This window comes from Mytilus edulis, chromosome 3 (assembly GCF_963676685.1).
Source record: "Mytilus edulis chromosome 3, xbMytEdul2.2, whole genome shotgun sequence".
NCBI classification, from domain to species: domain Eukaryota; kingdom Metazoa; phylum Mollusca; class Bivalvia; order Mytilida; family Mytilidae; genus Mytilus; species Mytilus edulis.
In genome coordinates this window covers 72,368,439-72,396,225 of record NC_092346.1, presented here as the reverse complement: position 1 = coordinate 72,396,225, position 27,787 = coordinate 72,368,439, and the positions used below count along the sequence as shown (strand labels likewise).

Sequence of the window (27,787 nt, the reverse complement as noted above, 5' to 3'; positions counted from 1 at the left end):
CAATAAATAAAAATTCTTTGATTTTATTTTACAGATTCGTCAGTCTCTTGATGGCCTTGTTAACCAGTTGAAGGAATTACCAGCCAGATTAAGAACTTATGATTCCTATGACTATGTCAAGAGGAAAGTACAGGGATATGCTAAGGTATGTCATACATGTAATTATAGTGGAATAAAGTTCACATAGATTTTGTTTTTGTTTGAAATTAGACCAGAAATTGATCATTGTGAACTTCCTATTTGTTTAACAAAATGAATTTTTCTCAGTTCAAGAGAAGTCAACAATCTTGCTTATTTGTTAAATTTTATTTTAATGACATAGAATCATAGTTATAAAAGTACTTTTTATTTCAAATAATTTAAAGAATGATCAAATTTTACACAATCTTTTAAGTATATAAACAGATAACAATACACATAGAAATTCCACAGTATTAGTCTGCATTTATGATGAGTATTTAAAAGATATATGTTTTAATTTTAAATATCATACAGTTCCTATACAACAAAAAGATATTTTATGAGCATGGCAGCATTTAGAATTGATCTTTGATTTTTTAGGTTAACATGATGGTTGTGGAATTGAAATCCGAGGCTCTGAAGGAGAGACATTGGAAACAGTTGACAAGAAAACTAGGTGTTAGATGGGTGTTATCTGATCTTACCCTGGGACATGTATGGGATGCTGACCTCCTTAAAAATGAGATGCTTGTCAAAGATGTCATTCTCATAGCACAGGGAGAAATGGCTTTGGAAGAATTCTTGAAACAGGTATGTTTTTGAAAATTTATGTTTTCAAGAAGTAATTGATTTGAGTTATTTTAAATTTATTAGTCTGGAATATTGAATTTTCTTACATTTTCCAATACATTGAAATGAAATTGCTTGAAAGGTGTATATTATGAATTTCTTATTCTGGTTAAATAAAGAAAAAAATAACATCATGTATAGATATAAGAAGATGTGATATGAGTGTCAATGAGACAACTCTCTATCCAATTTACCATTTGTAAAAGTAAACCTTTATAGGTCAATGAACAGTCTTCTTTTTATAAATCTTTTTCACAGTAGTCTATTGGTGTCATTTTATACTTGTATACAGATTAAAACATGTATTACTGTATTGCCTTTGATAGGTTGCTGAAGTGTGGAGAAGCTATGAGTTAGAATTGATTAACTACCAGAACAAATGTAAGCTGATCCGGGGATGGGATGATCTGTTCACCAAAGTCAAAGAACACATAAACAGTGTGACTGCCATGAAACTGTCTCCATATTACAAGGTAGGAACTTATTATAGTTTTAATCTATATGCAGAAAAATAAAAATAAATAGTTATTTATAAATGCATGAAAATTTCATTGTTAATATCAACAGGAATAAAAAAATCAATATAATATTGAATTGTAATCTAAATTATTTCAGCAATTTGAGGATGATGCAGTAGCTTGGGAAGATAAATTGAACCGTATCAATGCCTTGTTTGATGTGTGGATAGATGTACAAAGAAGATGGGTGTACCTAGAAGGCATATTTACAGGCAGTGCTGATATCAAACATCTACTACCAGTGGAAACTTCAAGATTTCAGGGGTAGGGTATTCATTACTGAAAATATCCCTTGTTTAATGATTGAGCATCATATTTTAAATAAAGAAAATGATTTTGAAACTGTACACCTGGCTTAAATAACTGAGCTTAAGTGAAAGAGTGAAGTTGTAAAAGAAGACACTCTTTAACCTGGAAAAATAAGAGAAATGATATATTGTGATCAAATGAATATATTATTAAATCAGCTAATTTACCAATCATTAAAATTGTACAAATGAAACTATATTTATATACTATACTGTTTTTAATTTGAACATTTTCTCTTATTGTAAGCAATATACATGTATGAAGTACAATGTCAGGAAATACAGAAGTAATGCTTTTATGATAATTAACAAAAGAAAAGATTGGGAACAGTTTGGCTTTTTTTTTTATTTCTTCAGGTTGACCATTTTTTTTCAGTATTATATTTATATTGGATAAATTTATTTCTGCTTTGTTTCTGTCTAGAAAAAAATTCGATATTTTTCTCATTCAGTAGAACATTATTTCATTGTGATTTTCTTTAATTATAGTGTGAGTACCGAGTTTTTAGCATTAATGAAGAAGGTGACCAAGTCCCCATTAGTTATGGATGTAGTTAACATCAACAATGTACAGAAACAATTGGAGAGATTAGCTGATCTACTGGGCAAGATACAGAAAGCTTTAGGAGAATATCTAGAGAGAGAAAGATCATCATTCCCAAGGTTGGTTAATGTACAAAAGTTATAAACTGCTTCAAATTACAGTTAAAATAATAAAGCATGCAAACCAAGAGTTTAAATACCTTGCTTGCCAACTTTGTTTGGTTATTCGCTCAGACATTGTAATTAAGATTGACACTTAAATTAAATAGGTAGGTGGAGTATAACAGTCTGTTTACTATACACAAAGGTTTGATTGGTCAATGAATATTAAAATTGTTTCCAATATAATATCCATTGTCCAATCAACTCTTTTTTATGTAGTAAACAAACTGTTACTCCACCTCTCCATTAAATTTAGGAGTCAATCTGAATTACAATGCCTGAGCAAACAACCAAACAAAGTTTGCAAGCAAGGCATTTAAACTCTTGGTTTGCATGCTTTATTATTTTAACTGTAATGTATTGAAGACCCATTGGTGGCCTTTGGCTGTTTTCTGCTCATTGGGCAGGTTGTCTCCCTTTGACACATTCCTTATTTTAATTCTCATTTTTCAATGTCAAAACACTGAAAGTTTATATAATAGGTAGTTTACTTAAATATTGTCTCATGAAAACCTTTTTAAGGCAGGCTTAACAACTTTATTTAGACTCCTTTGGTATGTGAAATTTATAATTGTATGTGTCTTTTTGTTTCCTTCTTTAGCAATACAATCTATGGTAAATATGAATATTGTACATGCTTAGATAATTAATTATATTTATCTGTTTATTTTTTCAGATTTTACTTTGTTGGTGATGAAGATTTGTTAGAGATTATTGGTAACAGTAAGAATGTAGGCAGACTACAGAAACATTTCAAAAAGATGTTTGCTGGAGTATCTTCCATAGCTCTAAATGATGATGAATCACAGGTCACTGGTCTGGTGTCCAAGGAGGGAGAAGAGGTAGGTGAAACCCATATTACAGTGAAACCTGTCCAAACCGAACACCCGCAGGACTTTGCATTTTGTTTGGTTTTCACAGGTGTTTGGATTGTAGAGGTAAAAGGAAGTAAATACCAAAATAATGTTGGCATTAACTGACAAGGAACAATAGGTGACACAACAGACGCCAATTTATTTTCATGTTGATTTAGATGTTAATGTAAAAATATAACTAGATGAAGATAGACATGACACTTTTTTATAACTCAAAAATTTAACGCCACTCCGTCAATGACGCTCCTTGTTCTAAAAATGTATAAATTATTCAGTGATTTCCGACGTGGAGTGATTGTACTGTTTGTAATTATTTTTTCATCTGTTAATTCACGCTTTAGTGAAATTTTCAGACCAATCAGGCCACCAATTGAATTTGTAATTTTAGGAAAATTTTGATGTTTGTTATTATCTTCAATATTATTATAGATAGAGATAAACTGTAAACAGCAATAATGTACAGCAAAGTAAGACCTACAAATAAGTCAACATGACCAAAATGGTCAATTGACCCATTAAGCAGTTATTGCTCTTTATAGTCAATTTTTAACAATTTTCATAAATTTTGTAATTTTTGTAAATTTTTACAAAATATTTTCCTCTGAAACTACTGAGCCAAGTTCATAATATATAGAGATAATTGTAAGCAGCAAAAATTTTCAGTAAAGTAAGATCTACAAACACATCATCATCACCAAAACACAATTTTGTCATGTATCCATCTGTGTCATTTGCTTAATATGCACATATACCAAGGTGAGTGACACAGGCTCTAGTTAATCTAGTTAGATTAAAATTCTTCTACATGTTTATGATGCCATAATGACATCACAGCTGAAGTGTCCAGATTATATCACCCCATTCATTTATCAGTAGAACTACATTATTTTGGTAGGACTGAGGAATGCTAATTTTTTTCAAATTTTAAAATGACCCACCTCCTTTGTGATAACAGTGCAATAGCTGTTTATTTAAATTTCTACCTTATTTTCCAGGTCCATTTTGTGACAACTGTTTCTATAGCACAACATCCAAAGATCAATGATTGGCTGACCTTAGTAGAGAAAGAAATGAGAGTAACATTAGCTAAATTATTAGCCAAGTCTGTACAGGAGGTGACAGCCTTTAAGTCTGGCAAGATTGATCCTGAGCAGTACATGCAATGGATTGATGGATATCAGGTAGGAATCGTTAATAGAATTATGAATGACACATAATAAAATGACATTGTTCTTAGACACTGATGAAAAAACATTGTGTTCACTTAGGATCATATTTAAACAAAGAGGACAACACTATTCATATCTGTTCTGTCACATGCATGCACAACATATTTGTTTATTGTTATATATGTTTATTTTCTCATTAACACTTTGTTAATAGAGGAAGCTTATTAAGCTGGCTGGATTGTAATACAGTTGCAAGAAAACTTCATTTTAGACTCTCACATTAAAATGAAATGAAACATAAAATAAAACAACATCAAACTATTAACTTAAGATACCTGAATATTAACTGTACATCATTTTGCTATAGTTATCTAACTAAATGTTTATCTTATAGGCCCAGTTAGTAGTATTAGCCTCCCAGATTTGCTGGTCAGAGAATGTAGAAACAACACTACAGGCAATCTCTACATCTAACAAACCTGATGATCTAACACCACTCCAGGGTGTCCTGACAACAGTAGACTCCACACTCAATGTCCTGGCTGATTCTGTATTACATGAACAACCACCTGTTAGGAGAAAGAAACTTGAACATTTGGTATGAACTGATATGTCAATAGAAAATGTGATAAAATTCAATATTAAAACTGTTTAAAGTAGTTGAAAGATGTGATATGTATAGTCAGTTATGGTAGAGCAGAAATATATAGAGATTAATACATGGTCTTTTCCATATTAACCCGGGTATCATCCCGAGACCCCCATATCAGCCTGAGACGTAGTGGAGGTGCTGCTATTGGTCGAGGGATGATACCCGGGCCGATATGGAAAAGGCCATGTATTAATCACTTTATTATATACTTCTGACAATTGTTTTATGTATGGCAAATTAACAAATAAAACAGTCAAAAACTTTATAAAAAAGTTAAATTATGAATCCAACAAATACACTATAATTGCCCAACAATAACATCACTACCTCCATATTTATTTATGTTACTATTTCCTATAGAGGCATTTTGAAACATTGAAAATTTGGAAGAGTTTTGTGATCATTATTACTCCATGTTTGTTGTACTATAAAATGACTCATAATTGTCAATGGTATTTATTAGCAAGTACTAAACTATCCCCAAAAAGTTCCCGTAAATTTTGACGTTGTCATAAAAAATATCTGACGTCACAAGGGAAAAGTAAACAACTGATACCGGAAGTAACTTGCACGAGAGGCACTATTATGGGTTTTGTGCACAAGATGCCCCTGATATGGGTTATCTGCCCAGGTTAGAAATTATGGCTGGTGTTCTTCCACTCATTACACATATGTAAAAGCTATCATATCAACATGATAAATATATATATACTTATGATTTGAATACATTACACAGTTAAATATTCATTTGACTGATCAAAATGATAATGAATTCCAGTACAAGGAGAATTAGTACTTTGAATATTTTTTGTCCATTTTGTTTCATGTTTAAATTTCATTCCATTAAAGGACTTCTTATTATTGTAAAGCATATAATAAATGCTGACAATTTATTTTTATTAATCTTAATTTTTCATACTTTTAGATCACAGAGTTGGTCCATCAGAGAGATGTGACAAGGATGTTAGTTTCACACAATGTCAATAGTCCTAAGAACTTTGATTGGTTATGTCAAATGAGATTTTACTTTGATCCTAAGAACACTGATGTTTTACAACAACTCTCTATACATATGGCTAACACCAAGTTCAACTATGGATTTGAATACCTTGGAGTACAAGAGAAACTTGTCCAAACACCATTAACTGACAGATGTTATCTCACTATGACCCAGGCATTAGAGGCTAGACTTGGAGGATCACCATTTGGTTAATATCGTGATTTATGTCAATTTTAGTACATTTATTAACACTTAAGAACTAGAAGTTTTTGGTTTTCAGTATGTAAGTGTAATATAAATGTGTGGTTGAAAAAAAAGAGATGGGAATCAATTTTCGCTGGTTTGGCAATATAGTTGTAAGAGATGGGAATCAATTCTCCCTGGTTTGGCAATATAGTTGTAAGAGATGGGAATCAATTCTCCCTGGTTTGGCAATATAGTTGTAAGAGATTGGAATCAATTCTCCCTGGTTTGGCAATATAGTTGTAAGAGATGGGAATCAATTCTCCCTGGTTTGGCAATATAGTTGTAAGAGATGGGAATCAATTCTCCCTGGTTTGGCAATATAGTTGTAAGAGATTGGAATCAATTCTCCCTGGTTTGGCAATATAGTTGTAAGAGATGGGAATCAATTCTCCCTGGTTTGGCAATATAGTTGTAAGAGATGGGAATCAATTCTCCCTGGTTTGGCAATATAGTTGTAAGAGATTGGAATCAATTCTCCCTGGTTTGGCAATATAGTTGTAAGAGATTGGAATCAATTCTCCCTGGTTTGGCAATATAGTTGTAAGAGATGGGAATCAATTCTCCCTGGTTTGGCAATATAGTTGTAAGAGATTGGAATCAATTCTCCCTGGTTTGGCAATATAGTTGTAAGAGATGGGAATCAATTCTCCCTGGTTTGGCAATATAGTTGTAAGAGATGGGAATCAATTCTCCCTGGTTTGGCAATATAGTTGTAAGAGATTGGAATCAATTCTCCCTGGTTTGGCAATATAGTTGTAAGAGATGGGAATCAATTCTCCCTGGTTTGGCAATATAGTTGTAAGAGATGGGAATCAATTCTCCCTGGTTTGGCAATATAGTTGTAAGAGATTGGAATCAATTCTCCCTGGTTTGGCAATATAGTTGTAAGAGATGGGAATCAATTCTCCCTGGTTTGGCAATATAGTTGTAAGAGATTGGAATCAATTCTCCCTGGTTTGGCAATATAGTTGTAAGAGATGGGAATCAATTCTCCCTGGTTTGGCAATATAGTTGTAAGAGATTGGAATCAATTCTCCCTGGTTTGGCAATATAGTTGTAAGAGATGGGAATCAATTCTCCCTGGTTTGGCAATATAGTTGTAAGAGATGGGAATCAATTCTCCCTGGTTTGGCAATATAGTTGTAAGAGATGGGAATCAATTCTCCCTGGTTTGGCAATATAGTTGTAAGAGATTGGAATCAATTCTCCCTGGTTTGGCAATATAGTTGTAAGAGATGGGAATCAATTCTCCCTGGTTTGGCAATATAGTCGTAAAATTCAGCCACTGTAAATTCAGAAATTTATAAATTTCGACACAAATTAATTAGCCTAAGAGGATATTAAAAATCACAGACTGCCAGTTTTTATCATGATTATGTATGGTATGTTTTTAATTTCATTTGTATATCTATGTATAGTTATTTGGAAAATTTAAGTGATTTGAATAATATTTTATATTATATTTCACAGGTCCTGCTGGAACTGGTAAAACTGAATCTGTCAAAGCTTTGGGTAACCAGCTTGGTAGATTTGTATTGGTCTTTAATTGTGATGAAACATTTGATTTCCAGGTTGGTAAACATAGAAAATTTACATTTAAACTTGTATTGCTTATTTATAGATTCAGTTAAATTATACAAGTCAGAGAAGGTAGTTCATCTCATTTATCCACTGATAATATCTATCAGTATTGTATCTTCTGAATCCAAATAAAAATTTTCAACTGATTTATATGGTTATTCTATTGATTTTTCCATGCTTAAAACTATGTATACTTAGTAGAAAATAGCCATGAGCTGTACTGGAAGAAAAGTAAAGTGGAGACATTTTATTTTTCTTCAAAAAGTTTTCCAATTACAAAGTCAAACATATGATGAACTTTTTATAAAAAGTGTACACAAAGAATTTATCAATAACATTCTTTACACATTGTAGGCTATGGGTCGCATTTTTGTTGGATTGTGTCAAGTTGGAGCGTGGGGATGCTTTGATGAGTTTAATAGATTGGAGGAGAGAATGTTGTCAGCTGTATCACAGGAAATTCAAACCATCCAAGAAGGCCTCAAGGAACTTGTAGGAGTTATAGACAAAAAGAAAGGTAAGATAAAAAGGTTATAGTGAGAAATTGACAACTCATGAAATTTTCAGTACAGCTCTCAATCAACTATAGTCATAAGATTTTTTTTTGAAATGAGCATGGTGTATAAAAATGTTAGACAACTTTTGATGTTTGCATTATCAGAAAAATTTTAAATAAATTAAATTGTTAGAATGGACGAATTTTATATATATTTTAGTTTTATATTGTAAAGATATGAATCTTTATCAGTGAATTGTACTTAAAAAATAAAAATGTACTCAAATTGTTGATAAAAAGATATATTTATATTGGATTATGACAGATTTGTACTCTCTCTTTTGCAGGAGTAGCTGTAGAAATTATTGGTAAAACCGTGAAGTTGAATCCTGACATGGCTATTTTCATCACCATGAATCCAGGATACGCTGGTAGATCTAATCTCCCTGATAACTTGAAGAAATTGTTCAGAAGTTTGGCTATGACCAAACCTAATAGACTTTTGATTGCTGAGGTCATGTTGTATTCACAAGGATTTAGAACAGCTGAAAAACTAGCCAGCAAGATTGTACCATTCTTCCAGTAAGTAGTTTGTACTGATCTTACTCTATCACTCTTTTAAATTTTTAATACATAATGGAACGCTAAGGAAAGGTCCATAACTTCTAATCTAATAGATTATTTGTACAAGAAATTAATTTGTTGGCTTATATCTTTCTTATTCATATTGAAGGATGTTAATATTAACATTCAAAAAGGCATCATTTTCATAGAACTGTATATTTAAAAAAAATAAAATAAAAATATGTTTTAAGCATATTGCATGTTAAAGCCAAAAGGGTTATGACATATAATTGAAAACTGAAGAACATTACATCATAAACAAAATAAGCATATCTTTAAGGTGTAATACCACCATTGATTTTCCCCTATTAGTCTTTGTTAAATTGGCACTTTAAAAAAAATGTACAGTATTTACCTTTATTTCAACCAAAGAAATACTTTGCATGTATAAAGTTTAATCCTTTCCAGTGCTACAGTGAAAATTTCACACGACATTTCATTGCATATAAGAAAGTAACCATCACCCGAAGTAAACAATCCAATTTTTACACTGCTATTTACTGGTTACCTGCTTTGGTAACGGTGTAACCTTAACGTTCCAAAATATTTTGTAAGACCATCAAATAAAAAAAGAATGATGCTTTCAGACACCCAACATACATGTTTATGACTCAGAAAAATTTAAGTGCATTGAAATGCAGGGTTAGTTTTCTACATCTGTCAAATTCAAGGGAATATTTTTTTAGGCCTACTTTCGTATACAACCAGATGTGACGTACCATGATTTGGTGGTATTACACCTTGATATGGATAATAATGCTTCTTTTTGTCCAGTGTATTTTCATGGTTTATTGTATCTTACACAGATTGTGTGATGAACAGCTATCACCACAGTCTCATTATGACTTTGGATTAAGAGCTTTGAAGAGTGTACTTATCAGTGCTGGTAATGTCAAACGTGACAGGATACAGAGAATTAAAGATGGCTTGTTAGAAAGAGGAGAAGAAGTTGATGAAGGGAAAATTGCTGAAAATCTACCAGAACAAGAGGTACAGAAATATATTTTACATTTATATGAGATTGAAAAAAGAAATGACTTGTGTATTCTTCTTTCAAAAAAGGTTTGTTTAGAAGCAAATGTTATTTGTGTTTAAAAGTAGAGTACAGTCAAACCTGTTTCAGAGACCACTTAAGGGAGAGCAAAAAAAATGGTCTCTTAAGACAGGTGGTCTTTTGATACAGGTTCAATTTATATGAAATTTACTACAGAGGGATCTAAAATTGATATTCTTTTAACACATGTTTTTGCTAAACACAGGTGGTCTCTTTAAGCAGGTTTGTATAGCCCACATGGTGATTTATTGACATTTCTTTTCAACTGTGTAAATAAATTGCCATTAACCTGTTATGTTTAACATCTCCATTGTTGTGTTTGTAGATTTTGATACAGAGTGTGATGGAGACACTGGTACCTAAGCTTGTGGCTGAAGATATCCCACTGCTCAACAGTCTATTACATGATGTGTTCCCAGGGGTAGAATATCATGCTGGTGGTATGGAAGCCCTCAGAGCTGAGATTAAGAAAGTCTGTAAAGAGATGTATCTTGTATATGCTGAAGGTGAAGACTCAGGAGCTCAATGGGTTGACAAGGTAAAAGAATATAGGTCATTTAAAAACTGCTAGAATAGTTTATATAAAACAAATTATTGAAGAATGACTCATACTTTATTATGTAAACACATGCTTTGCCAGATAGATTCTTAAATTTGTTTATTACTTACTGGACTTTAAATTTCTGTTCCTAGAAAAAAACCTTTTTCAAGTGGTTTTTTTTCTTTATATAAAATTTACCCCTTTTTGAAAACTTGACTTTTACAAATCAGAAGATGATACACTGATTGGTAATCATATGTGTCTTGAAGTTGTGCTTTTCAGTTTCTAAACTTGCCTTGAATTGAAATATTTACTTTTTGGCAATAAAGAAATTCCTGTTTTTATGTTTTAGGTGCTACAACTGTACCAGATTACTAATCTCCACCATGGTTTGATGATGGTAGGACCTAGTGGTAGTGGTAAATCTAAAGCCTGGAGAGTTCTATTGAAGGCTCTAGAGAGACTTGAAGGAACAGATGGTGTAGCTCATGTTATTGATCCAAAAGTAAGATATTATTCCTAGTGATACACTAAAAAAGTAACATTTATATTTCTGCTGGGTATGTTTTCATATAGTACATACTTTTCCTTTGTATTTGGTGAGAAAAGGGATCAATCAATAAAAAAATGTTTGAAATTTTCCATTCTACAAGTTCTGAATATTTTTTATCACTATTTTTAGTCCATATCGAAGGCATTGTTATATGGTAATTTGGATCCTAACACCAGAGAATGGACAGATGGATTGTTCACACATATCCTCAGAAAGTAAGTTATTTCATCTTACAAGATATAAAAGTCAACCAAAAAAGAAAGAAATTGAAACGGTTAAATGAAACCTTTACAACTTATTTGATATCAAGTACATTTAATTATGACCAATTTTAATAGGAAAGCAATGATTACCACTTGACTTGAGGTTCCTTGTTTACAAGTGAAATAATAAGATTATGGCATGTTTGTGAGGGCTCTCCTCTACTCTGACTTGGAATGATAATGAAACAAAAGACAGGACAACAAACTGAAAAATGTATTGAAAATCTTGAGACCTTCTGACATAAAATGAGCAAACTGGTCAGTTTTCTGCTAAACCTTTGATATTAGCATAATCACAGACAATATGAAAAGAGATTTACTAATGAGAATATTTTGACTTTTTTCAGAATCATAGACAATGTTCGAGGAGAATTACATAAGAGACAATGGATTATATTTGATGGTGATGTAGATCCAGAATGGGTAGAAAATCTGAACTCTGTACTGGATGACAGTAAAATGTTGACATTACCTAATGGTGAACGTCTGGCTATTCCACCTAATGTAAGCATATCTCTCTGTGCCTTATTCTAATGAATGTTGACATAACCTAATGGTGAATTTCTGATATTCCATCTATTACCTAATGGTGAATTTCTGATATTCCATCTAATGTAAGAACATCTCTCTTTGTCTAATTCTAATGCTTGTAATACTGTTTGATCGATATTTTGCTATTCAAAGATTGCAAAAAAATGAAGAATTCAGCAAGCTACAAATTTTAATATCATTCATATACATTTATATATGCAGTAAAAAGAAATTTAGATCTATAAGAAATTGTTTTATTTGTATAAGTAATTGAAGCAGGATACGATAATTTTAGAAAACATTAACATTTTATCTACTTGAAAATTGCAGAGGTCTACCAGTGATTTCTTTAGCATTAATAGTATATAGTAGAGATATGTTTATATTCTCTGAAAGCTCTGCAAATGAAATTAACGATACTTGTTGAAATTTTAGGTGAGAATTATGTTTGAAGTACAAGATCTCAAGTATGCCACCTTAGCCACAGTCAGTAGATGTGGTATGGTATGGTTCAGTGAAGATGTCTTGTCTACAGACATGGTCTTTGATAACTACCTACAACTACTCAGACATGTACCTGTAGAGGAAAGTGAAGAGGAGGCTATTAAACCTGGTGGCAAGAAGGAGGAAGAAGTCCTGTCACCTTCAATGCAGGTAAAATAACTTGGAACTGATTGAATGATTACATTTGTGGAATACTATGGTGTTGTTTATATCTTCTATAATGTTGTGAGATATTAAAAATAATTAAAAAACCGAAAATTAGTTCACATGATACATTATTTTGGAATAGAGAAAAACAGAAAATTAATACAAATACAAATCTCATTATATAACTGAAAGTGTAGCTGTGTAATATCATATACATTTGTGTATACATTTAGTTTAAAAAACATATTGTTAGAAAGCATTGCATGCCACTGATGCCAGAAATAAACAACTGCACCAGAAGCACATGCATTTTCTGTCTATTCATACTGAAATTGTTGCAAGATTAAATGAACAATTGTAGAAGGTATTAGATCAGAAATCAATTAAAAATTAAAAAATTTTACTGCCTTTTATTTCAGACCCAGAATGACTGTGCCGCTATACTACAGCCATACTTTGCATCTGATGGGATTGTTAACAAGTGTTTAGAATATGCTGCTGATTTAGATCATGTGATGGACTTTACTAGACTAAGAGCCCTAAGTGCTCTGTTTTCTATGTTGAATCAAAGTGTTAGGAATGTTATAGCATACAATAACTCACATGCTGACTTTGCTATGCAGGTAAGATAACTATAAAAATAAAACTAGAAACTAACACCAAGTATTTATATCTTTAAAATAATTAGAATTAAAGTCCTTTAAATAAAATATTGTTTTTGATTTTATAAAGAATAGCCCAGTAAAATTGTTTTGACACTGAAATTTATTGAAAGATTAGTTCTATTGATTAATTCTATTTTATTTATGATTCTTCTTTATTGTGAAATATTAATTCCCAGGAAGAAAAACTTATTGCTTTTTAGATATACCCTTGGAAGGATTCCCAAAGAACTAAATTTCAAAATTAAAATATACTGTCCGGTCACTAAGACAAGTCAAACATTCCATTTCTTATTAAGAAGCAATATAAGATTCCTGGAAAGAAGCAAAGGAATAAAAAGTTTTCTATACCGCTATAAAAATAGACAACAGTTAAACAATACATTTGTATTTTACAGCAAGACCAGTTGGAGAAGTATATAACTAAATATTTGATATACAGTGTGTTATGGTCTATGTCAGGAGATGGTAGACTAAAGATCCGACAGGAACTAGGAAACTTTATCAGAGGTGTTACAACTATACCTCTACCTCCTGCTGCTAATAATGCTATTATTGATTTTGAGGTATAAAAAAACATGCATATGATATAGTTTATGTAGAAATGTGTGCCTTGGTAAGCGTTTTTTAGCTGTTTTATAGCAAGAATTACATTTTATAGTTGTTGACAATGTACACATATATTTTGATTATATTTCAACTTATAAATAAACAATATCAAATTGAAACAAAAAAATAATGGATAAAGTGTATTTAAAAGTAAAATCACAAAAATACTGAACTCAGAGGAAAAAATCGAAATGGAAAGTCCCTAATCAAATGACAAAGTCAAAAGCTCAAACACATCAAACGAATGGACTTATCTACTGCAGTCTGTATATAGATTTTAAAATTGATATATAGCTCTTTACTGCATATATAAACTTCAGGTAGTTAAATAAAAGAAATTATATTAACTACATGTATGATTAAATTGACACTGTTTTTTAAGGTAAATATATCGGGAGAATGGATCCCCTGGCAGTCTAAGGTACCACAGATAGAAGTAGAGACACATAAGGTAGCAGCTGCTGATGTTGTTATACCTACTATAGATACAGTCAGACACGAAGTCCTACTGTATACCTGGCTAGCAGAACATAAACCATTGGTACTGTGTGGACCTCCAGGATCAGGAAAAACCATGACATTGTTCAGTGCTCTGAGATCATTACCAGACATGGAGGCAAGAACATTTACATGATTATTCTGTGATATATATTCATCAGATAATTTCATAGTGGGCAATTTCAGAAGTTTAATTAACTTGAAAAAGTTGGTCGTGTTTTTTACAAGCAGAATTTAAATCCAACTATTTGATAAAATACCACACCATCTTGAATATACTAACAGTGATCTAAAGTAATTGTTCACCAAATTAACCAGCTGTATATTGAACTATGATATAATTGTTTAATCCTCTTGATTTCAGGTTGTAGGTTTGAATTTCTCCAGTGCTACATCACCAGAGTTGTTGTTGAAGACATTTGACCATTACTGTGAATATAGACGTACACCAAATGGAGTTATCCTAGCACCAATACAGCTCAACAAATGGCTCGTACTCTTCTGTGATGAAATCAATCTGCCTAACATGGATAAATATGGTAGGTAGCTAATTATAGTCTGCAAATCTGTGACAACCAAATAGACTTATTAATGTGATTTCTGTAAATTTTTTAGTAGGCTATTGCTATATGAATTTAGAATACTAGGATTTTCTTCAGTTTTGATTTTTAGTATGGATTTAAAACAATCAAATTTCTGAATCTGTAGAGAACTTATAGTATTCAAATGCATTTTGTTGATATTTATAGAACAACTTATTTGAATTTATTAAATATATTTTCTCAGGAACACAGAGGGTTATATCTTTCCTGAGACAGATGTTAGAATATGATGGGTTCTACAGACCTTCAGATCAAGCTTGGGTTAAGTTTGAAAGAATACAGTTTGTTGGAGCCTGTAATCCCCCCACTGATCCTGGCAGGAAACCTCTCTCACACAGGTAACTCAATTATTTTTCATAACCCAGTGATATCAAAGTTATCCCATGTCAAAATGGTAGAACATTTTAGAATAATGAAATAATTAAAAGAAAGGGAAAAGCTAAAATTGATTCTTGTTAATTTCTTTATTCTTTATAATGTAAAGGAAATAAAGACTGAAATTTATGATTTCTCCCAGATTCTTGAGACATGTACCAGTGGTGTATGTGGACTATCCAGGACAGCTATCACTGACACAGATCTATGGAACATTTAACAGAGCTATGTTACGACTGGTTCCAAGTCTAAAACCATATGCTGATCCTCTAACCAATGCTATGGTGGAATTTTATCTCATGTCACAGGTAACGAACTAAATATTTAGAAAAAAATGTTTTCTTAATAATTTACTTCTGATTCTGTTTTTTTTTAAAGTATTTTGAGCTTGTAAAAAAGATAAAACAGTAGTAAAGGAAAAATGAAAAGGTTTGATAGTTGATCAGTTAAAGTCGTAAAAGTGATTGTACAAATGAATTTTATTCTTGCAGGAGAGATTTACACAAGACATGCAGCCCCATTATGTGTACAGTCCTAGGGAAATGACACGTTGGGTGAGAGGTATCTGTGAAGCTCTGAAACCTCTAGATAACTTATCTGTAGAAGGACTTGTCAGGATCTGGGCACATGAGGCTCTTAGATTGTTCCAAGACAGGTATCTTGTTCTTCACTTATTTTATTACACATATACACCTTTCAGAATTCTAGTTCTAAAGTTGTTTGTTAATATTATTATTATTACAATTTAACCAGATTTTAACATGTAGGCAGGTGTATTTTTTTTTTGTATTGGCAGAAACAAAAAATTCAAAATGTTATGGAAGTTGTCTATACCGTTCAATATTGTGATTGAGTAAAATTCAGAACGTGATATAATCTGAAAATAAGACTAATTTCTGATTCTTATTTTAATGATGTGTGGAAATTACCTTGATCCATAGGTTTGAAGTCTGTTGGGTCTGTTCCATAAATACATGCATGTGACCAATGGGAAGGTAATTTTGAAATCTCAACTATGGGTGGGCATCAAGTACAGTGATAATGTACGTGAAATTTTTGTTTGCCTTTGTAGGTGGCTACTCCATTTTAAAAGTGACTTGCCTAGATACCATGTTTGTGTTAATGAAACAGCCCTTATGTGATTTCAAACTGCACACATGACAGCTGATTATGAAAACTTGCCACTATTAATTAAATCAACAAAAAAGTAAGAATACATATTTATTTTATAACAGGCTGATTGACGATGAAGAGAGGAGATGGACAGATGATAACGTAGATAAAGTAGCACTAAAACATTTCCCAGGTATAAACAAAGAGGAGGCTCTCACTAGACCAATCCTGTTCAGTAACTGGCTCTGTAAGGACTATGTACCAGTAGACAGAGAAGACCTAAGAGAATATACAAAAGCTAGGCTGAAGGTAAATCTACTGACTACTGTAGAGTTGTAATTTTTGATATATTGTTTGACACACCATATGAAAAGTCATTCCTAATATTCATAGATTCCACTCAGGAAATATATTAATAAAGAGAATCCTTATATTTAACTATTTATTTTAAGTTAAAGTTATGAATTATTTGAAAAAATCTGTAATTGATAGAGATTTAAGATCTTTTTATATGTATACAGGAGACCAACTAATAGGATATTGACTAAATCAATATTTCAGCTTTTGTAATATTAATGGTCACCCTTTCCTATTATTTTAATGTAAAATTTATCAAGTATGAGAGTATGCATGAAAATTCTGTCAAAGCTACAGGTATTATTTTGAAGGAGGAAGTCAATCAATTACAATTTTGAAGACATCTTTTGTTTAAAAAAATGATAATATTTCAGAATAAACTGTTGTCTTTTATATGGATTTGCTGGAGTCTAATGTATATGTCTATGAATTAGGTGTTCTATGAAGAGGAGCTTGATGTTCCACTTGTACTGTTTGATGAAGTTTTGGACCATGTTCTAAGAATTGACAGAATATTCAGACAGCCCTCTGGTCATGTCTTATTGATTGGTGTCAGTGGAGCAGGAAAGACAACTCTGTCCAGATTTGTTGCATGGATGAACGGTCTGTCTACGTACCAGATAAAGGTCCATAATAAGTATACTGCAGATGACTTTGATGAAGATCTCAGAGTTGTTCTGAGGAGATCTGGTTGTAAGGTAAGTAACTTATATGTATAATAGATAAAATACAGTAGGAAAACTGGAAATGACATTAAACCTTGATGTTTAGATTATAATTCTGAAGATATACCCTGAACAAAAACCTGCTAAATTACATTTGACTTCTATGAAATCAAATATAAAAAGCTAATATCCTGTGCAGAATATTTGCTTTTGGAGTTCAGGGGACGAAGTCATAAAACTTTTCTCAGTGCTCGGAGCCCAAAAAAAATCATGCTCGAAACATGAAATTCAGTATTTTGATTGGTTGAATCTTGAGTCTGAGTACAAAAAACTTGCTCAAAAGTTTTATGACCACAAGGCCAGGTCTTTTCTAAGTCGATAAATTTTTCTTCATGTCAATAAATAAGATGACCATAGGGGATATTTTAAAATTTTAAAATACCACATTTTACATAGAAATTTGAAAATAAAAGTTTTGAGACCCCAAAAAAATCATTGTATTTTTGAGAAAAATGTATCCATTGGTTTCAGAAGACTATATTTTTATATTTTTTCTTAATTTTCATATAAAGAGTGAAAAGATTGCATTTATAATGGATGAATCCAATGTGATGGACTCTAGTTTCTTAGAAAGAATGAACACTTTGTTAGCTAATGGAGAAGTTCCAGGATTGTTTGAAGGAGATGAAAACACCACATTAATGACTCAGTGTAAGGAAGGAGCTCAGAGAGAAGGACTCATGTTAGATTCTAGTGAAGAGTTATACAAATGGTTCACCCAGCAGGTACAATAACAATTGTTTTGGCTCATTAGAAGATAGAATACTAAATGAACTGGACAATGACATGAAAAAGTTAAAAAAACCCAGAATGTTGTCAGTATGAAATGGAAATCTGGATAGACAAATACTAAACAATTTGGCACTGGCTTTTGAACTTGTTAACATTTAATTTTGGAAAAAAAAACTGTTTCCATTACTTTCTTAAAAGACAATTTGACAAAATCAGGAACTTTTAATAGTGTTTATTTTCTATCAATTTCTAACACTACACACAAGTAGAATGAATTCGATTCTGACATTAGAATATTTATGTTTTAGGTTATGAAGAATCTTCATGTAGTGTTCACAATGAATCCATCAAGTGAGGGATTAAAGGATAGAGCTTCTACTTCACCAGCTTTGTTTAACAGGTAATGTATAGTACTGCCTATCAAATAAGAGAGCTGTGGTGTAGTGGTTAGTGCATCGGACTACTAACACAAAGGTTCCTGGTTCGATTCCCGTTCGGGATGAAATTTTCAGGGACTATATTTCGGCTCGACACCATTTGTGAGTATGGTCTCTAGGAAACAATGATAGTCCGTCGGAAAGGGACGATAAATGGCTGACCCGTGTTAAGAGAGAGCCATATCTCTTGCAACTTAAAGACAGCCTTGTAGATTTCGAAAAAGAGCAGGCTAATGCCGCTACAAGGCAGCACTCGCACCCGCAAAGTGGAAAGGGATTAATATAAGTTGCAAAACTTGTTTCCCAATTCACTATAAATAAATATGTTTAAACTAAATGAGTGAAATGGAATAGTAGAGTAGAAATAATTTCAGCAATTTTTTCTTTGAATGAAAGCCTGGGCTTTTATGATTAAATTTGTTTGAATCAACATGCTGTGTGATGTGTTAACATTGTTTTGAACATCTCCATTAAAATACATAAAAAAACAGACAATTTTTCTTCATAAAATCGTACCTCATTCAAACGATTTTATGAAGTGATGTCAGAATGTTCACTTATAGGAGGACATGAGATGATGGGTCTTTCAGCTGGGAGAATAAAATTATGGTATAATAATTAAACTCGATTCATGAGGTAAAATTACCTCATGAATTCAGTTGCCAGTAAATTCTACCCTCAATTTCATTCAAATAAATGCCATTTATTTCTATCATTATATATTCAAATACATGTCAATAATATATATGTAATAAATGATTTTATTTCAGATGTGTGTTGAATTGGTTTGGTGACTGGTCCAATGGAGCTCTCTATCAAGTAGGAAAAGAATTCACAAACAAAGTTGATCTAGAAAAACCAAAGGTAAACTGATATTTTAAATAAGAAAGAAAAAATGCATTTAAATGTAGCTGAAGTTAAACCTTTGGAATTATGCAGGAGAAGATTTAAAATTTATGAAATTTCTCTCAAGCAACTATATAAAATCATGTTATTCCTTTTAAGACATAGGTTGTGGTTATACCAGTGAATATCACAGAATATAACTGAAGTCAGTGCTAGGATCAATTTGATCTTGCTACAATATTAAGCTTTAAGTTAATCCCTGAAGATCTTTCAGCAAATGTCAAGATGAAAAACAGCAATGCAAGTGCTTTGTCTATGATAGTAATAGTTATTATTTTAAAGCATTAAGTGGTATTTTTGACTTGTGCATATCTAACCTGAAAATATGAAAAATAAATTGTGATATGATCTCATTTTAGTACCGTGCTCCAGACGAACTGGCACCACTGTATGAAGGCATGCCAATGCCCCCTGCACACAGAGATGTAGTGATCAATGCCTTTGTATTTGTACATCTATCTCTACACCAGGCTAACAATAGAGTATCTAAGAGAGGAGGACGTACAATGGCTATCACACCTAGACATTATCTTGACTTTATCCATCACTTTGTAAGTTTGTACTTACTTTTTACGTATCTAGCAAAACAATGGTATGTTCTGGTTAACTTAACTAAAGTTATACAGTGTAGATTTTCATTATAGTTATTATAAAAATATAAAGCAAGAAATTTTATTCAGATTCTCATTTCATAATTTAGTGAATGTTTAATAAACTATAGACACTCATTAATACTTTAGATCAACTAGTAACTAGTTATTATTTAAAGCCATTCAATATATAAAGTTAACCCTGAATCCCTACTTTTGTTCATTAGGTCAAACTGTACAATGAGAAGAGATCAGATTTGGAAGAACAACAGCTTCACTTGAATATAGGTCTACAGAAGATCCGTGAGACAGTGGATCAAGTGGAGGATTTACAGAAATCATTGTCTATTAAACGTATAGAACTGGAGGAGAAGAATAATGCAGCTAATGCTAAACTCAAACAGATGGTAAGCTTAACTCCAAAAAATAACTACACACAAAAAGATTTTAAGCTAAGCACAGCTAATGATAAACTCAAACAGATGGTAAGCTTAACTCGAAAAAATAACTACACACAAAAAGATTTTAAGCTAAGCACAGCTAATGATAAACTCAAACAGATGGTAAGCTTAACTCGAAAAAATAACTACACACAAAAAGATTTTCAGCTAAGCACAGCTAATGATAAACTCAAACAGATGGTAAGCTTAACTCGAATAAATAACTACACACAAAAAGATTTTCAGCTAAGCACAGCTAATGATAAACTCAAACAGATGGTAAGCTTAACTCGAATAAATAACTACACACAAAAAGATTTTAAGCTAAGCACAGCTAATGCTAAACTCAAACAGATGGTAAGCTTAACTCGAAAAAATAACTACACACAAAAAGATTTTCAGCTAAGCACAGCTAATGATAAACTCAAACAGATGGTAAGCTTAACTCGAAAAAATAACTACACACAAAAAGATTTTCAGCTAAGCACAGCAAATGATAAACTCAAACAGATGGTAAGCTTAACTCGAATAAATAACTACACACAAAAAGATTTTAAGCTAAGCACAGCTAATGGTAAACTCAAACAGATGGTAAGCTTAACTCGAAAAAATAACTACACACAAAAAGATTTTCAGCTAAGCACAGCTAATGATAAACTCAAACAGATGGTAAGCTTAACTGGAATAAATAACTACACACAAAAAGATTTTCAGCTAAGCACAGCTAATGATAAACTCAAACAGATGGTAAGCTTAACTCGAAAAAATAACTACACACAAAAAGATTTTCAGCTAAGCACAGCTAATGATAAACTCAAACAGATGGTAAGCTTAACTCGAAAAAATAACTACACTCAAAAAGATTTTAAGCTAAGCACAGCTAATGATAAACTCAAACAGATGGTAAGCTTAACTCGAAAAAATAACTACACACAAAAAGATTTTCAGCTAAGCACAGCTAATGATAAACTCAAACAGATGGTAAGCTTAACTCGAATAAATAACTACACACAAAAAGATTTTAAGCTAAGCACAGCTAATGATAAACTCAAACAGATGGTAAGCTTAACTCGAAAAAATAACTACACACAAAAAGATTTTCAGCTAAGCACAGCTAATGATAAACTCAAACAGATGGTAAGCTTAACTCGAAAAAATAACTACACACAAAAAGATTTTCAGCTAAGCACAGCTAATGATAAACTCAAACAGATGGTAAGCTTAACTCGAAAAAATAACTACACACAAAAAGATTTTCAGCTAAGCACAGCTAATGATAAACTCAAACAGATGGTAAGCTTAACTCGAATAAATAACTACACACAAAAAGATTTTAAGCTAAGCACAGCTAATGATAAACTCAAACAGATGGTAAGCTTAACTCGAAAAAATAACTACACACAAAAAGATTTTCAGCTAAGCACAGCTAATGATAAACTCAAACAGATGGTAAGCTTAACTCGAAAAAAAAATTACACTCAAAAACATTTTAAACTAAGCACAGCTAATGCTAAACTCAAACAGATGGTAAGCTTAACTCGAATAAATAACTACGCACAAAAAGATTTTAGGCTAAGCACAGCTAATGCTAACCTCAAACAGATGGTAAGCTTAACTCGAAAAAATAACTACGCACAAAAAGATTTTAGGCTAAGCACAGCTAATGCTAAACTCAAACAGATGGTAAGCTTAACTCGAAAAAATAACTACACACAAAAAGATTTTAAGCTAAGCACAGCTAATGCTAAACTCAAACAGATGGTAAGCTTAACTCGAAAAAATAACTATACACAAACAGATTTTAAGCTAAGCACAGCTTATGATAAACTCAAACAGATGGTAAGCTTAACTCGAAAAAATAACTACACTCAAAAACATTTTAAACTAAGCACAGCTAATGCTAAACTCAAACAGATGGTAAGCTTAACTCGAATAAATAACTACGCACAAAAAGATTTTAGGCTAAGCACAGCTAATGCTAAACTCAAACAGATGGTAAGCTTAACTCGAAAAAATAACTACACACAAAAAGATTTTAAGCTAAGCACAGCTAATGCTAAACTCAAACAGATGGTAAGCTTAACTCGAAAAAATAACTATACACAAACAGATTTTAAGCTAAGCACAGCTTATGATAAACTCAAACAGATGGTAAGCTTAACTCCAAAAAATAACTACACACAAAAAGATTTTAAGCTAAGCACAGCTAATGCTAAACTCAAACAGATGGTAAGCTTAACTCGAAAAAATAACTACACTCAAAAACATTTTAAACTAAGCACAGCTAATGCTAAACTCAAACAGATGGTTAGCTTAACTCCAAAAAATAACTACACACAAAAAGATTTTCAGCTAAGCACAGCTAATGCTAAACTCAAACAGATGGTAAGCTTAACTGGAATAAATAACTACACACAAAAAGATTTTAGGCTAAGCACAGCTAATGCTAAACTCAAACAGATCGTAAGCTTAACTCGAAAAAATAACTACACACAAAAAGATTTTAAGCTAAGCACAGCTAATGCTAAACTCAAACAGATGGTAAGCTTAACTCGAAAAAATAACTATACACAACTATACACAAACAGATTTTAAGCTAAGCACAGCTTATGATAAACTCAAACAGATGGTAAGCTTAACTCCAAAAAATAACTACACACAAAAAGATTTTAAGCTAAGCACAGCTAATGCTAAACTCAAACAGATGGTAAGCTTAACTCTAAAAAATAACTACACTCAAAAACATTTTAAACTAAGCACAGCTAATGCTAAACTCAAACAGATGGTAAGCTTAACTCGAAAAAATAACTATACACAAACAGATTTTAAGCTAAGCACAGCTAATGATAAACTCAAACAGATGGTAAGCTTAACTCCAAAAAATAACTACACACAAAAAGATTTTAAGCTAAGCACAGCTAATGATAAACTCAAACAGATGGTAAGCTTAACTCGAAAAAATAACTACACTCAAAAAGATTTTAAGCTAGGCACAGCTAATGATAAACTCAAACAGATGGTAAGCTTAACTCCAAAAAATAACTACACACAAAAAGATTTTAGGCTAAGCACAGCTAATGCTAAACTCAAACAGATGGTAAGCTTAACTCGAAAAAATAACTACACACAAAAAGATTTTAGGCTAAGCACAGCTAATGCTAAACTCAAACAGATGGTAAGCTTAACTCGAAAAAATAACTACACACAAAAAGATTTTAAGCTAAGCACAGCTAATGCTAAACTCAAACAGATGGTAAGCTTAACTCGAAAAAATAACTACACACAAAAAGATTTTCAACTAAGCACAGCTAATGCTAAACTCAAACAGATGGTAAGCTTAACTCGAAAAAATAACTACACACAAAAAGATTTTGAACTAAGCACAGCTAATGCTAAACTCAAACAGATGGTAAGCTAAACTCAAACAGATGGTAAGCTTAACTCCAAAACATAACTACACACAAAAAGAAGGAAAGTCAAACTTATAGATGGTAAGATTTGCTTGAACAAATAATAAAACAAAAAGAAAATATCTGCTTTGACATTGCATGTTTTATATTTCACTATTTTTATAACATTTAAAGGTTTGGGTTTAATAGGATGTATGCATGGAAGAATCTGAAACACAGTATTTTTTGTCTTTATTCATTCATTATATTAGATGAAGATTTAAAAGCATATTAGCACATTCCATTTACTGTTTTTTTTAACTACGTATTACATTGAATTATACAAACACAATAATAAGAATTTGAATTTGATATTAAATTTCTCATTTCCAAAAAACTTGACAGGTGAAAGATCAACAAGAAGCAGAACGTAAGAAAGTGACGTCTCAGGAAATACAAGTGGCCCTGATTGAACAAACTAAAGTCATCAATGAAAAACAAACTGATGTAATGGAAGATCTGTCCAAAGTGGAACCTGCTGTTATTGAGGCTCAACAAGGTAAGGAGAACATCAAAATTTCTTCTCATCAGTATTGTGAACATGGTGAAATACTCAACAAAATCTTTTCTCATCAGTATTGTTTTAAAGTAAATTACAAATGCTTAAAGAGAAATTCAGAGATATCAAAATGAAAAACATGGAAAGAAGTAACAATTTTGAGTAGGGAAAGTAACTTTAAACAAATTGTAATACAAAAATACATAGAAAAAATAACAATTACAAGCTGACAAGGGTGGAAGTTGGTCCTGTTATAATCATATATCGTATAGTGTCAAGTGTTATCCCCAGATATTTCATTTAGCATTTTGTTAAACAGGGAAAATTGAAATACCATCTTGTTTCTTGAAAATATAGCATCACATCTATAACATACTCTATAAGAAAACCACTTGAGATAGCTTCACATTTTAGATTATAGCATCACATTACCATGATGCTAAAAGGCCCTGGGGAGAACACTGAGTGTCTTGTGAAACTATGATGATTTGTAAGGTTTTTACAAAGCATTGGTCATTTTATCAAAATATAGATTATATAACTAAACTGCCTCGTCACTGCTAAATATTCTACAGCTAAATATTGATAATGTCCCTAAGATTCTGGTGTGCATAAAAGTGTAGTCATAATTTATATTATTTCATACTCTGAGAGTCAAGATCCAATTATATTAGATGTAGACACATATAGAGAAAAGACACTATAGATATCCTTGTGTGATTGTGTTATTGGGTTGCTTTCTCACTTGTGGTTATCACATATTTTTTAATTCATGTTTAAAATTATACTAAATTATGTATATGTACTTACACTGAACATAGGGAGCAATTTTTATTTCCTAAGTGTTTTGGGGGCTTTGATTAAAAGGCCTGCAGTTAAATATTACACACTGGGGTACCCATTGTGTATGTTTACACACTGGGGTACACATTGTGTATGTTTACACACTGGGGTACACATTATGTATGTTTGAATATTTATTAGCTACTGTGGATTCATTATTATTCGTTGGATACCAATTTTCGTGGGTACAGATGAACCCCGAAATTCAAATGTTCAACAAATTACAAATTTTCTATAGGCTTTGCATGCAAAGATGGGAAAAACCATGAAATCAAATATCCACAAATATGCAAGTTTTTCTCAATCCACAAAAATTGATATCCACGAAGTAAATGAATCCACAGTATTATGAAACTACTAGAGAAATTCAAATGCTCATAGATAAATAAAAAACATTTTGCAGACATTTTCAAATCAGCATTATTCTGTCAGGAATGCTTACTTTATTTTCTATCTGCTTGATCCAACACTGATATGGCTTTTTTCAATATATTTCCTGATTTAGTATGAAACTATAATTTAGGTTTTAAAATATTTGAAAGATAAATTATGTAAATACTGCATAATGTTAATAAATTGGATTAAACTGTCTATCATAGTAACTATATATCTGATAAACTAACATATGTAGATGGGGAAAAAAATCAAATGAAAAAAATTAGTACATATAAATAAAAAAAAGTACTCTTTTGTGGTACATATTCCCCGGGTTTTGCATGAGTATTTTTGATTTTAATATTAGTTGAATATTAAATGCATTACTTCTATAAACTGGTGTATGTTTTACTTATTATTTTGGTGATTGTAATTTTTTCACTTTAGCTTTGCATGCTATCTATCTTTTATGTTGCACATTATCTGTCTTTAGCTGTCAAAGGCATAAAGCGCCAGCACCTCGTAGAAGTCAGAGCACTACCCAACCCTCCTGCTCTTGTCAAGCTTGCTGTAGAGTCAATCTGTCTCATGTTAGGAGAACAGGATCTCGACTGGAAGTCACTTAGAAGTATTTTAATGAAGGAAAATTTTATATCACTTATCATCAATTACAAGACAGAAGATATATCGTAAGTCGTGTGTGTCTACACACAGCGAGATGTGTTATTGCATGTGACTGTTGTTGTGGGAGATTATACTGTTATTAACTTGTATACTGTTAGATTGAGTACCATTTCCATGAGAAGTTCGACAGTCACATAACTGATATAGTGCTGTTGGGTGCCAATATTTCTACTTTATAGATAAGATATACAACTTAAAAGTAAAGTGGAATTTTTTTTCTGGAAACCTAAGCTTTAAAAACAACATGAAATGATTTTTAACTGGAATTTGCCAATAGTAGATTGAACTGTTTCCAAATTGTGAACTCTGGTATCTGACATAGAGATTTTTTTTTAACTTGCACATCAAACAAAATAACTCAAGTTTGAAAGGATTTGTGTTATGTTTAAAAAAAGATGATTCAATGGTACAACTATAATTTGAGGAGATATGTTTATTGAGCACTTCAGGAACAAAATAGACAAAAAAGGGGGATACTGTTCTTATTTTTTTTGCAGCATTACAAAATGAGTAATGGAGAAGGTACCATTTGGAGCCTAATTCTAAAGTTTTAGTTTTAAGAATTCATTTTGAATAGGTTGAACAGACACACAAGCTATCTTAAATTCATGATTTAAATGTACCACACAGCCTTTGAAATAAGCATTCAATTATGATCAAATATGCTCTCAGATCTGTCTTTATTTGACAAATAATATTTTTAAGGTGTCTTTTTTGACTCATAATATTTTCATATTGAAAATTTAATCAGTTTGTCTACAAACCCTCATGGAATAGGTACTCATATAATAACAATGTTAAACATTTTGGAATGAAGAATTCACAAATGACTAATATCCTAACAGTATAAAAACCCACTAATTCAATGTTCAAATGCAATACACAACTCAAAACTGTGTATGAATTGTATAATAATACATGTAATTACTTTCAAATTTGTAGCTGTGAAGGGTATCAAGAAGAAGGACTTAGTGGAAGTGAAATCCATGAACAATCCACCACTTTTAGTCAAATTGACATTAGAATCTATCTGTCTCCTGTTAGGAGAACAAACAACTGATTGGAAAGCTCTCCGTGCCATCATTGTTAAAGACAACTTTATAACAAATATTGTTAACATGAACACTATGGATATTAGGTTAGTTGTCAAAAGATTGGATTCCTCTGTAGGATAGACATGTTTACAGAAACATTTAGTTCTAATGTTTTAAGTTCAAAATACTTTTCATGTATATTGAAACAGAAATAATTCCTTTGTGTCATGCTCTATGATAATTGTAATATTAGTATGCATTAGAATGTCAATGTTTTTAT

At 31.6% G+C, this 27,787-nt stretch overlaps 1 protein-coding gene across 10 annotated transcripts in view; it reads left to right on the top strand.

Annotated features, from left to right (window-relative positions):
• LOC139517356 (cytoplasmic dynein 1 heavy chain 1-like) overlaps positions 1–27,787 on the top strand; it is a 75,134-nt gene that overhangs the window by 20,457 nt on the left and 26,890 nt on the right. For 6 of the 10 annotated variants that reach the window (XM_071308314.1, XM_071308308.1, XM_071308310.1 and 3 more), the window contains exons 28-61: positions 35–145; positions 562–771; positions 1,137–1,283; positions 1,426–1,592; positions 2,126–2,299; positions 3,018–3,183; positions 4,212–4,397; positions 4,780–4,983; positions 5,963–6,245; positions 7,754–7,854; positions 8,219–8,381; positions 8,708–8,942; positions 9,791–9,974; positions 10,364–10,576; positions 10,932–11,084; positions 11,262–11,347; positions 11,743–11,899; positions 12,362–12,580; positions 12,997–13,200; positions 13,638–13,805; positions 14,231–14,464; positions 14,711–14,885; positions 15,133–15,286; positions 15,466–15,631; positions 15,815–15,978; positions 16,559–16,745; positions 17,228–17,491; positions 18,031–18,243; positions 18,559–18,650; positions 19,458–19,551; positions 19,953–20,144; positions 20,411–20,590; positions 24,418–24,571; positions 26,283–26,478. In XM_071308314.1, coding sequence (XP_071164415.1) covers positions 35–145; positions 562–771; positions 1,137–1,283; positions 1,426–1,592; positions 2,126–2,299; positions 3,018–3,183; positions 4,212–4,397; positions 4,780–4,983; positions 5,963–6,245; positions 7,754–7,854; positions 8,219–8,381; positions 8,708–8,942; positions 9,791–9,974; positions 10,364–10,576; positions 10,932–11,084; positions 11,262–11,347; positions 11,743–11,899; positions 12,362–12,580; positions 12,997–13,200; positions 13,638–13,805; positions 14,231–14,464; positions 14,711–14,885; positions 15,133–15,286; positions 15,466–15,631; positions 15,815–15,978; positions 16,559–16,745; positions 17,228–17,491; positions 18,031–18,243; positions 18,559–18,650; positions 19,458–19,551; positions 19,953–20,144; positions 20,411–20,590; positions 24,418–24,571; positions 26,283–26,478 — 5,996 coding nt within the window. Of the gene's footprint in view, positions 1–34; positions 146–561; positions 772–1,136; positions 1,284–1,425; positions 1,593–2,125; positions 2,300–3,017; positions 3,184–4,211; positions 4,398–4,779; positions 4,984–5,962; positions 6,246–7,753; positions 7,855–8,218; positions 8,382–8,707; positions 8,943–9,790; positions 9,975–10,363; positions 10,577–10,931; positions 11,085–11,261; positions 11,348–11,742; positions 11,900–12,361; positions 12,581–12,996; positions 13,201–13,637; positions 13,806–14,230; positions 14,465–14,710; positions 14,886–15,132; positions 15,287–15,465; positions 15,632–15,814; positions 15,979–16,558; positions 16,746–17,227; positions 17,492–18,030; positions 18,244–18,558; positions 18,651–19,457; positions 19,552–19,952; positions 20,145–20,410; positions 20,591–24,417; positions 24,572–26,282; positions 26,479–27,415; positions 27,612–27,787 lie in introns of all 10 variants that reach the window. The other 4 variants (XM_071308312.1, XM_071308309.1, XM_071308311.1 and 1 more) reach the window with 1 other exon arrangement.